At 36.4% G+C, this 12,202-nt stretch overlaps 1 protein-coding gene across 2 annotated transcripts; it reads right to left on the bottom strand.

Annotated features, from left to right (window-relative positions):
• Positions 1-210: 210 nt before the first annotated feature.
• LOC144451862 (PDZ and LIM domain protein 7-like) lies at positions 211-7,477 on the bottom strand. 2 transcript variants are annotated; one of them, XM_078142807.1, is made up of 6 exons: positions 6,885-7,477; positions 6,053-6,104; positions 3,138-3,321; positions 2,453-2,573; positions 1,678-1,805; positions 211-1,300 (listed from the first exon to the last, which is right to left on the bottom strand). In XM_078142807.1, exons 2-6 carry the CDS (start codon positions 6,085-6,087, stop codon positions 1,190-1,192), a joined length of 579 nt encoding a protein of 192 aa, XP_077998933.1. In that variant the 5' UTR covers positions 6,088-6,104; positions 6,885-7,477; the 3' UTR covers positions 211-1,189. The 2 variants fall into 2 exon arrangements, with proteins under 2 accessions (XP_077998933.1, XP_077999004.1); XM_078142878.1 differs by lacking the exons at positions 6,053-6,104; positions 6,885-7,477 and adding an exon at positions 3,426-3,494.
• Positions 7,478-12,202: the final 4,725 nt, after the last annotated feature.

Below are 12,202 nucleotides of genomic sequence, written 5' to 3'. Positions count from 1 at the left end.
TCGAAGGTAAGTACGTATATATATATATATATATATAGAGAGAGAGAGAGAGAGAGAGAGAGAGAGAGAGAGAGAGAGAGAGAGAGAGAGAGAGAGAGAGAGAGAGAGAGAGAGAGAGAGAGAGAGAGAGGAGGGAGGGAGGGAGAGAGAGATGTAGTAGTGATAGTAAGATGAAACTATGTGACCCAACTTGTACAACAAGACGTTAGGTGGAACAAACAAATTTATTTATTAAGAACAGTTTTACATTGTCTTTTTCAGTTGATGTCAGTTTCCGCATCCACTATTTCTTGTGAGACTTCACAATTTTCGCGATTTTCTGATTTTGTTCTTGAATATGTATTTAAAAAAAAGCTTAGGGTCGGCGTGAAAAACTAGGTGGGGTCGGGTAACCGGAACCAAACAACTTTTTTTATTTGGCCTTACTTGAAATCACCTCTCTCCACTCCCCTCTTTTTTTGCAAACAATTATTACATTTGTACACATCATATACACTATTATATATAAAGTAAACTACGAGTATCTGACATGCTTATATATACATCGAGACTGTAGGATACGTCATAATGCTCAACCCTGAGTGGGCTGATGCTTGAGGGCGCCCCGTCAAGGCGTATCTTACTGACTAACTAATATCATGTCTATTTTATATCAAAATGCTTTGTAAGTAAATCAGGTGGTCGTCATCTGTATGTGGGATTACAGTCGGCAGAAAAAAATTATATATACAATGTACATGTAGTACTAAGGCAATTGAATATATTGTACCCAGAAATCCAAGGCCAGAAGGCCTAATACTAGTATTTAAAGCAAACTGCATAGTTCTGAAAACAACGACAAAGAGTAAAATATGACACACCCACCTCTACCTCACCCCAACCCCCATTCCCCACCACCACCATCGGCGTAAAGCATGGAATATATAATTTTGAATAATACTGACAGACTTTTCGGCAATGCTGTGACTCTATAAAAGCTACTAGACCTACATATACATTATACGTTGTTAGTAATATATAGCATTGATGTAGTCTCTCCTAATACATTCATTTATCCATTCATCCATTCATGGTAATTCTATTAAAATTACAGTGATCACAATATTTGCACAATACATGACATATGACATATTGTAATTTGGAAGGGTGTCTTATCCATATCATGCTGTTGTCATGTTCACATCACATCTTAGGATTCGACGCTTGTGCACTGTCTGTTAGCTTCATGGGCACATTTGGCACAGTAAGGTGTCTCATTTTCTTTAAAGAATGAAGTTCCCTGAAGCGTGACACTGCATTGCTGAAAGAAAGAAAGACAAACCTGGAAATTAATGAACAATATCTACGTAACACGTGTGTTTTGGCTTTATTATAAAATGAGAAATGTTTGTCTTTAATAAAATCTTGTCAAGCAATGAGTCATTGATGATATCATAGTTATTTCCAGTTATCATTTACATGTAACACACACACACACACACATACATACATACATACATACATACATACATACATACAGACAGACAGACAGACAGACAGACAGACAGACAGACAGACAGACAGACAGACAGACAGACAGACAGACAGACACACACACACACACACACACACACACACACACACACACACACACACACACACACACACACACACACACACACACCTATATACACTTACCGTACAAACAAAGCATTCGGGATGCCAACTTCCACCTAGAGCATCTACCCACCGGTTGACGATGCCTTTTTTACATCCCTGGCAGGTCTCTGGCTTCCTTTTACCACCTAGGAATTTTCTCTCATAATCTGTAATAATACAGCATTATTCATGTTATATGATTTTGATAAGCTGATAAAACCCGAATGTATTGTTACAAAAAAAAGTTTACTCCTAAAAAATACATCATGTACAATGGAATTCGCATTTCGTTGAACCTACTAGCTACATTCGTTGCCGGGTCAAGGGTCAATTCACTAAGCTTACACATCAATACTACGTCTCAGCTGACATTCGACATTTCAAATTTCTTCGGCAATTAAAATTGACAACATAAGCTGAAAACTGTATATTCAGAAGTAAGGCAAACTAAAATATTGTTGTGTCAACTGCATATATTTGTTGAAATATGTCAAGTAATTCATAATACTAGTAAGCCTCAGAATAAAAGTGATCCAAACTTTTAGTTGCCCAATTGAAAGTGAAAAAAATCGAAAGAAGAAACGGTAAAACGTATATTCGAAATGTTTCTATTTTGTCAAATCCATACTTAGTTTAACATTATTCCATATGTAAATTTTGTATAATAAATCTGCTGCAACATATATATCAATGACAAAATCTACTGCATTACTAGTACATGTATTACACAGCCGTTGTGGGCGCTCTTCTCATTGGATCATAAGGACTCCCCCGGCGGCGTAGTCTACAATGTATATACTTATGTGTGCTTTACCTTTTAGACAGTATGGTTTGCCTTGGTTTAAGTAAACTCTGCCTTGTTCGAAGGGTTCTCTACATTCTGTACAGGCAAAACACTTCACATGCCATTTCATCTTCATAGCAGTGAGTACCTCCTGCGAATTAAAATCAGTACATACCATTTAGTTATTTTAATTAGTTATCTATCTATCTATCTATCTATCTATCTATCTATCTATCTATCTATCTATCTATCTATCTATCTATCTATCTATCTATCTATCTATCTATCTATCTATCTATCTATCTATCTATCTATCTATCTATCTATCTATCTATCTATCTATCTATTCACTAGCACTGTATGTGTAGGCTTTCGTTCCCATCAATGGTTTTATTTCGAAATGCGCAACAACGTATTACCAAACCAACAAATTTGGATCATTCTGTCAGATCCAATAAACATGAATCCATGATGAACATAAAACCAACTTGGATATTACTGGACGCTCGGTGGATACAACCATATAACCTGACGGTCTATCATTTTATTGTTAAAACAACGTGAAAATATCAGCTTTCACTTCCGTTTTTTTGTATTTATTTTACAAGTTCTCTATCATAGACAACGTGACTTTGTATCATAAAAACATCGGCAAACCTAAAAAGTTCGGACCATCAGATATATGTCGTACCATCGCTATCATCGAAACACTTACCCCATAGATTTTATCTTTACATCCAGCACACGTTGGACACTTCGATGCCGCGTAGTCGTCTTCACAAAGTGGTTTTCCATCTTTTCCTTTATAGAATGTCTTTCCCGCCATTTCTTCTTTGCATTGACTACAAACGAAGCATTGGGGATGCCATTTGTGGCCTAAAGCATTCAGCACCATACCACTGTAAGTAATATATAGAAAGGTTAGATTGTGTCTTGTAGACATGTAACGAGAACAGGTTTATAAAAATCCCCGGAGTAAAAAAAGTCTGACATATATCATTACTGAATATCGATGTTCTTGGCATGGGTTGAGCTTGGGGTTAAAGTACGCAGGGATGTTTTCCGCCATCAAATATCCTAATGAGTAATGTCCAACTTACGTCATGAGCCAGTGTACTGCGTAAACCATGTACACGACACGTGAATATTTGTATGCATGCCTATCCTTTGTTTTGTCCACAAAAAACATGCTGAGGGGCAACAATGAATCACGTATCCAACAAAACCCAAAGTGGATGCTGTTGAATGAAAATCGACGATGTGTGCTTCAAATCTACCAAAGGTTAAAGTGCTTCAGTTTGTCAGTCTGTCTGTCTGTCTCTGTGTGTGTATGTGTGTGTGTATGTATGTATGTATGTATGTATGTATGTATGTATGTATGTATGTATGTATGTATGTATGTATGTATGTATGTATGTATGTGTGTGTGTGTGTGTGTGTATGTATGTATGTATGTATGTATGTATGTATGTATGTATGTATGTATGTATGCATGTATGTATGTATGTATGTCTTAATCAAGTCAACATTACTAAAACCCGCAGAAAGAAAGTACTTGCTTTTTAACAGCATTACTGATTGGTTGGTAAATTTGTTTCTCAAGTTACTCATTCATTCACTCATTCACCTATTACACACACACACACACACACACACACACACACACACACACACACACACACGTCCGCCAGCCCACCTGCAGCCCACAGGGGCGTGTAATATTTCATAGATTGTTGTTTTCTTATTGCTTAGAATGCCGTTTTCTTTAATAGGAAAATATCGTACGAATATTGCTGCTACAAATGTATCAATCTCTATACTACGAAGAAATATTCCCCTTACATGTAGGAATATATAATCAAAAGGTTGTTATATTTAGTCTGTAGACTTGGAAAACAACAATCTATGAAATATTACACGCCCCTGTGGCCCTCCCGCATGTGATGTATAAGTTTGTTTATATTGTGTAGATTGACTCGTATGACTCATACTTTTGATACTGCATCTTAGTATCATGTATATGTTACTAGCATACTATACCGTGAGATCGGATAGCTACATTTTGTAAAATGAGGCCAAGAATTTCAGTTTGACATTACATACGGAACCAAAACCTAACACAACAAATACTGAATTGATTATGTTTGCATAACTTCCGTAACATGGAAATAGTTTTTTGAGAACACATACAGGAAATGTTCCTCCTCAGGTCAGACAATATAGGGCCGGTGTACACAAAATTAATGTCAACGACCGTGTCTGCTCTATGAATTATTTTACTCTTGTTGGCGAACCTGTCTCAACGTTTTTAACATCCATTTAATTCGTTAACTTAAAACCTGCGTTGGTAATGTTAACATATTAAAATAGCTGATGTAAGGTGTTCATATTGATGTAGATTTACAAGTTTCACGATATGTCTGATGCACACTTATGTATTGCTGAAGGAAGGAGCGCGGCGATACCCCGGGGGCTATACATTATAGAATCGTTGTTTGTCATCGTCGTAAACCACAGTCCCTTTTACGGCAATGTTCAAGACGCACCTGTAATTTTTTATTCCGTCGGCAGAAAATACACTGGCTTGTTTGTAACAAACGTCGTAAGAAGCAATTGCACGAGTGGGTGATTGATTATTTATATGTCTATAGATAGATAGATAGATAGATAGATAGATAGATAGATAGATAGATAGATAGATAGATAGATAGATAGATAGATAGATAGATAGATAGATAGATAGATAGATAGATAGATAGATAGATAGATAGATAGATAGATAGATAGATAGATAGATAGATAGATAGATAGATAGATAGATAGATAGATAGATAGATAGATAGATAGATAGATAGATAGATAGATAGATAGATAGATAGATGGGTAGGTAGGTAGGTAGGTAGGTAGGTAGGTAGGTAGGTAGGTAGGTAGGTAGGTAGGTAGGTAGGTAGGTCGGTCGGTCGGTCGGTCGGTCGGTCGGTTGGTCGATAGGTTGGTTGGTTGGTGGTTGGTTGGTTGGTTGATTGATTGATTGATTGATTTATTGATTGACTGATCGATTGATTGATTGTGCATATACATGTAGTTGATCGATATATTAATCATTAGTCGAGTCGACTAAATAAAGAATTGGTGGTTAAACGAAATAATTATAATAAATAATAGACATACATTCGCAATATCTTTGAATAGAGCTATTGTCAGCAAGTCGAAAACAAAATTGACATTACACTGCTAGAACCCCAGGTGTACATTTCATGCTACATCATGAAATGAATTAACGTAATCTATATTTAAATGATCAACATTCTATTTTAAAACAAATCAATATGTAGATTAGCCTAATACGTCAAATTGATAGTAAGTAAAGACGCATGCATGCTACAATGGCTCTTCTTTGAAGGTCGATATTACATGTAATTTATACTCCCTTGTCTGGCGTCTATACAATAACCTTGAATATATTATTGGGTTTAATAATTCTCTTCTCTGTTACGAGTTCAGATTACGATAGGGTGCGTGGATCTTATTAGTGTCATCAAGAGATATTTCCGCTGATATCTGTATTTGTTAGCATTGAACAATGTTTGGTTGTAATTGGAGTGACTAAATAAAATATTTTGTACTTACTATGCCGCTTCGTTACAATTGTGACACACAGACATTGCTCAGGAGGACGACACTAATGGAATGATACAAAGGGAAAAGAAACAGATCGTGAACTTTGACGAAAAGGTCAACAAATACCCAATACATAAGCGAACAGCCCACACCTATTATAAGGAATGTTAACTAACATGTCCAAAAAATAAATAGATTTGTGACACCCGGTGTCAGATTCGTGAAGCTTTCGGCAGTCGGTACAAAGGGTATGTAGATAATTTGAAGTTGACGACTGACAACACACCTGTGTGGTACGAACAATAAATACACTACTATGTATGTGTTAACCAGACTGGCTTTTTGTTATGGGTCATTACACGATAATATAGCCATAGCATGTGTCTAGTCTGTCATTGTAATGTGTATGATTGAGCTACATGATTTATATGTAAGAAATTTTGGTAAAATACTGAAGAAATTTTGCTTTCAGTGCAAACAGCATCCTGCTTTGTAAGAATATGTCCTATTTCCTTTCTATTATTCCAGCAATAATGAGACGTTTAGGTATTATTCATATCACGTTTCAGATTATCCGTGTATGTATTTCTACATATACATGTCCACTATCCCCGATATTACTAATGGTATGTTGAATCCATATTAATACTTGTAACTAGTAATTATTATCAACGTAAATGGCTCATATCCATTTCAAACCTGTATGTTTCATTGAAAATATACCATTGGATACGAATTAAATGTATGTGTTGATGTGTATTAGTCATGTTTGTTCAGTTATACAGGCTGTAATGTATGTGAATGGACATACTGCTTTAGTACTATAGACTGTGTTACCTACCTTGGTCTGTAATTGTAATTATAGTAATCCGCCGATGGTATACGAATAGTCAAACACCACAGGTTCAATATTATGGAAGGGAGTGGTTGACTGTCTGGTCCGTAAGGTGTTTATATGTTAGTTGAAGTTGTCTGTGTTTAAAATTAACATATTATGACTCAAAATGAGGCCACAGAGTATCATCCGCCGCCTTGACAGTACACTGTATGTTTTACATCCTCCGGAATACAATGGGACGGGTGGTGGTGGTGATAGGACCGCTGTGCCCATTAGACTCGAGTGCAACATTGTAAAGGTTAACAGTTCCCTTGACCTGCGTAGGCCATAGTTCACGTAATTGAAGATTTCGACGTCTGTCCATTGATCAACTTCCAACTCTATCACATGTCTGTAACAATGTATTCCCACTGTTCATACTATATCGCACAAGTGGCTGAGTGTTTTCTTTTCTTCTCAACCTTTCCCAAGTTTCTTCTTTCTTTCCTTCCTCCTTTTTAATTTCCTTTTCTATCTTCGGTTCTCTGTTCTTTCTCTCTGGCTATCCTACTCTTTCTCGACCTCCTCTACGTTTCTCTTGGTCATCTATTTTCCGATATCATCTTTAACTTTTCGTTTCTAATAACTTTCGTGTAAATAGATACATATATATTAGATAGATACATATTCTATTCTATTCTATTCTATTCTATTCTATTCTATTCTATTCTATTCTATTCTATTCTATTCTATTCTATTCTATTCTATTATACTAAGTGTTCTATCAATATACATTCAACCATTCTCCAGTTACTCAGTCTTCTTCATTCTCTCATCTCACCACCATCCCCTCCCTAGGGTCATTCTGCTAATTTAAATGCGACCACAGGTTGCATTGCGCCAACAAAGCCGCTGTCGAGGGCATATGCCCATGGGGCTGCGCACCAGAGGCTGTTATCCTCGGCTTTTATTCGGCATCCTTCCAAGCGTAGATCCGGGTCTTCCTAGAACTTACAAGACTAATTTCACCTATAGTCCACCCTACCCACTTCCTGCCACTTGCCTTCTACTCGTTTCTGACACCATTCCAATTTGGGACTTGGTCCATTCCATTCATTTCTATTCTAACCTCTGTCTGATTGTGTTTCACCACAGACAAGTAAGACTGTCTGTCCAACATTTCTTCTCCCGGAGCTAACTGGTAAAACAACAGATACAATCTTCGTAACCACGTGAATTCACTACCTATTGCTTCAATCTTCACACAAACATCGATATATTTTGAATCTTTCAGTCATATATTACTCAGTCCATTATATATATCACTCCACCCCCGACTCACCCCCCCCACCGAAACAAGTAAAGAACATACCTGCTAAATCACGGGTTTTACTAAAACGAATGACAAGTGGAAGATTTAGAACAGAAAACGAATAAAAACATTATGTATACAAATGACAGTTTTTTCAGGTCGAACGCTTCTCCACTCTCGATTAACACCTTAAACTTTCAATAAAAAGTGAACTGAACCTCAACTCTATAAAGAAAATGGAATGATAACCCCTACCCTACAATATAAATGGAATGATAACCCCTACTCTACAATATAAATGGAATGATAACCCCTACTCTACAATATAAATGGAATGATAACCCCATACTCTACAATATAAATGGAATGATAACCCCTACTCTACAATTATAAATGGAATGATAACCCCTACTCTACAATATAAATGGAATGATAACCCCATACTCTACAATATAAATGGAATGATAACCCCTACTCTACAATATAAATGGAATGATAACCCCTACTCTACAATATAAATGGAATGATAACCCCTACTCTACAATTATAAATGGAATGATAACCCCTACTCTACAATATAAATGGAATGATAACCCCTACTCTACAATATAAATGGAATGATAACCCCTACTCTACAATATAAATGGAATGATACCCGATAATATGTCTATGAGGTGGAATGACACATCATTTAGTCTTTGAAAGATTGAATGACAGTCCCTATACATGTGTTATAAATTCTAAGCTGAATGACAGCCTTTGCTCTGTGAAGGAAATGGATTGCCACCTGATGTTAAGTTTAACACGTGGAATGACGTCATTGATAAGCTTTCAAGTTTGATCACTACCTCATCTCTAAATTGAAAGTGGAATGAAAGCTTCTACTCTATAATATAAGTGGAGTGACACCATTTACTCTGCAAAAATGGAAATGACACACCCCTTATTATAATCCCCTTATTTATAATAAGAAGTATATAATGGTCTAGAATGACACTTCTACTCTGTATAGTGGAATGACAGCCTAGCTTTACTTTGCAATACTGTCATCTTTATCTGTGACTTGGCTTCGCTCTCTCACTTACCAGCAGCGAAGCACAAAATCACATACCGAATTGTATGAAATGTTAATCAACATATTTGTAAGTTCAAATTATCAATAATTAAGAGGGGAATTTCGGAGAATGCCTCTCTCTCATAACATTGTACCAGCCGGAGATAATGCCTTTGCAGTCGTCCAGTTTTGCCGGCTATTGGCTTTCAATGAAAACACTGTCAGGAACTCAGTACGGATTTCTATGTTTACACTAAATGACGATATGATTATGAATACAAATTCTCTGTTTTAGTGTTGGTAAAAATAAAGTAGCGCTACAGCGATAGAGAGGATGTAGGAGATGGTATCCCCTCCCGCAGTCGGAGCAACTGCTCTAGAGTAATGAATAGCAAATGAACTCAACATATTTTTGCAAGCCCCCCCCCCCCTTTTCTTCCTAATTTTTGCTAGTAACCCGCCCCATGTGTGTGTGGATTTTTTTAAGTGACCCCACCCACCCCCATTCCCCGACCTCCGTCAGTCCGTAAAATAATGACGGCTCCTTAACATTTTACGCATTGATTCATCTTCAAGATATTCTGATGTGCATGCCCTTTGTTGCCTGGCAACGGTATTGGTAAGAGTATCAATGTATTTCGGGACAAGGCTTGGTTGAAAAAAAAGAAAGGAGTGGATGGTATGGAAACATTTACATTTAATGTTAACTACAAATTCTTTTATAATTTTGCAGTTCATGCATAATTTTTTTTCGAAGAATATATACATGGTATTAAAAGAAATTCTTAATATGATAACCAACATATATATCATGTTTAAGTATGTCACTGAGTCACAAATTATACAGTGGGAGAAATGAACAAACGTGAGACATTTTCTACAAGACCAACTCACGCCAAAGGACAAACTCTACAAGGTCTTCACTGAATTTTAGACTTTTAAAAAGATAACAAAAGAAATTCAAACGGAAGTAGTTGTTCATGACCAAAACATATAATCTATAGTATGATTTTGAATGAAATTGTGAGTGATTTTTTAGTCTAGCTGCGAACGAATTCTTACTTCATTTGGTATGTATAATGCCTCAATCAGGCGTTATCCAACTCTAAACTTCACCCATAGCTATACTTTTTTCTTCGATCACTCACTCACTCACTCACTCACTCACTCACTCACTCACTCACTCACTCACTCAATCAATCAATCAATCAATCAATCAATCAACCAACCAACCAACCGACCAACCAACCAACCAACCAATTAATCAATCAATTCATTTTTAATTTGAATGCCATGATATCTTTAAGAATGTGTCTACCAACTTTTAAATAATTTGTCTTTATGAAGACTACCGTGTATTCACTGTTTTCTCTAAATGCTGCCGAGAATGTCAGACCACAATAGTGCATAGTGGAAAGTGTAAAGGTAAGCATGTAGGGGTGTGTAAATTAAAACGTTTACGTTTATGTTTATGTTTATTTTGGTAGTGGATTATCATAAAGTTGCGTATATTACAACCAATATAATGAATTATCACCTACAAGTACAGTTTGCATTGGTAATCTTTGGTATATTATTAGCATATTTGTAAGTTGTGGTTTAATGGCTATGGTATCCGTGACATTAAGTGGCCAAATGATATACCTATTGAAAATCTCAAATAGAATTCTATGGTATTTGGGTGGCCTTTACTAAATTCTATGTTTCTGATAAATCGACCGACCCTACATTTCTTCGTTCTCTGCTGGCGTGAGTATTTGGAGTATTTTAAATTGAGGCCCTCTACGGCAGGATTATAAACAAATCACAATGTGAGATTCGCACTCGAGTGCGTGGTCTCGTCTCGATGTCTGGATCTGAGCGAAAGTTATCATTTATTGCTAGAAATGTGATAAAACACATGATTCAAAGTTTCCTTCTCACTTTGTCATTTCTGAGTCATTCAGACTGTTAAAAGTACAATTATGAATTGAAAGTATCACCAATACATGCTCATATATTTATTTATTTTTTAAAGAAAAAAGAAGATTTTAACCAACCGACCGACCTGAACACCCTTTATATTTCTAATAGAAATAAATAATACATTTATGTGAATGGAATTAGTGAGATGGTTTGATGGATACAGTGATTGTATATATTATCAACATATTTATGGAGTTTTACTGTCTAAAATTATATTAGATTTCAGTGTTCTTATAACCCATAACCACTGAGTACGTTTGTAGGCAATTGTCGAAACTGTATTGCTAATATAAGGCCACTGGTATTGACAATGTCAGTGCACGGTTACTTAAATATGCGGCTCCGTGTATATCTTCTTCATTGACATATATGTTTAATCTGCCTCTACAGCTACAGGACAGGTTCCTGCAGAGTGGAAACGAGCTAGGGTTGTGCCATTATTTAAAGAAGGGGGTGGAACTTACGTTTGTAACTACCGACAAATATCTATATATCCTCCTTGAAGTCTCTAAGATATTGGAAAGAGCTGTCCATGATCAGCTGTACAGCTATCTAGATGAGAATGACATTGTGAATAGATATCAGTCAGGATTTAGGCCAGGTTACTCCACGGCAACGGCTCTTACTCAATCATGTTAAATATATTTTATTGAATAATATTGATCGTAAACAACTCACTGTCATGGTGCGGCTGTCATTCCACTGGCATGGTTTTACGGTGCAGAGGGTGTCATTCAACTAACTTAATGTAGAAAGGGGTGTCATTCCACTGTTTACCTACTGGAAATGCTGTCATTCCAGTTCCAAAGTATTGGAAATGCTGTCATTCCACTTAATTTATAGAGTGGCGGCTGTCATGCCACTGGTTTTACAGTGCTGAGTGTGTCATTCAACTAACTAAATGTAGAAAAGGGTGTCATTCCACTGTTTACCTACTAGAAATGCTGTCATTCTAGTTCCAAAGCATTAAAAATGCTGTCATTCCACTTATTTTATAAAGTGGCGGCTGTC

This window comes from Glandiceps talaboti, chromosome 1, assembly GCF_964340395.1.
Source record: "Glandiceps talaboti chromosome 1, keGlaTala1.1, whole genome shotgun sequence".
Taxonomy (NCBI): domain Eukaryota; kingdom Metazoa; phylum Hemichordata; class Enteropneusta; family Spengelidae; genus Glandiceps; species Glandiceps talaboti.
Note: the sequence above shows the minus strand (reverse complement) of the source record. Positions and strands in the feature narration are given on the sequence as shown.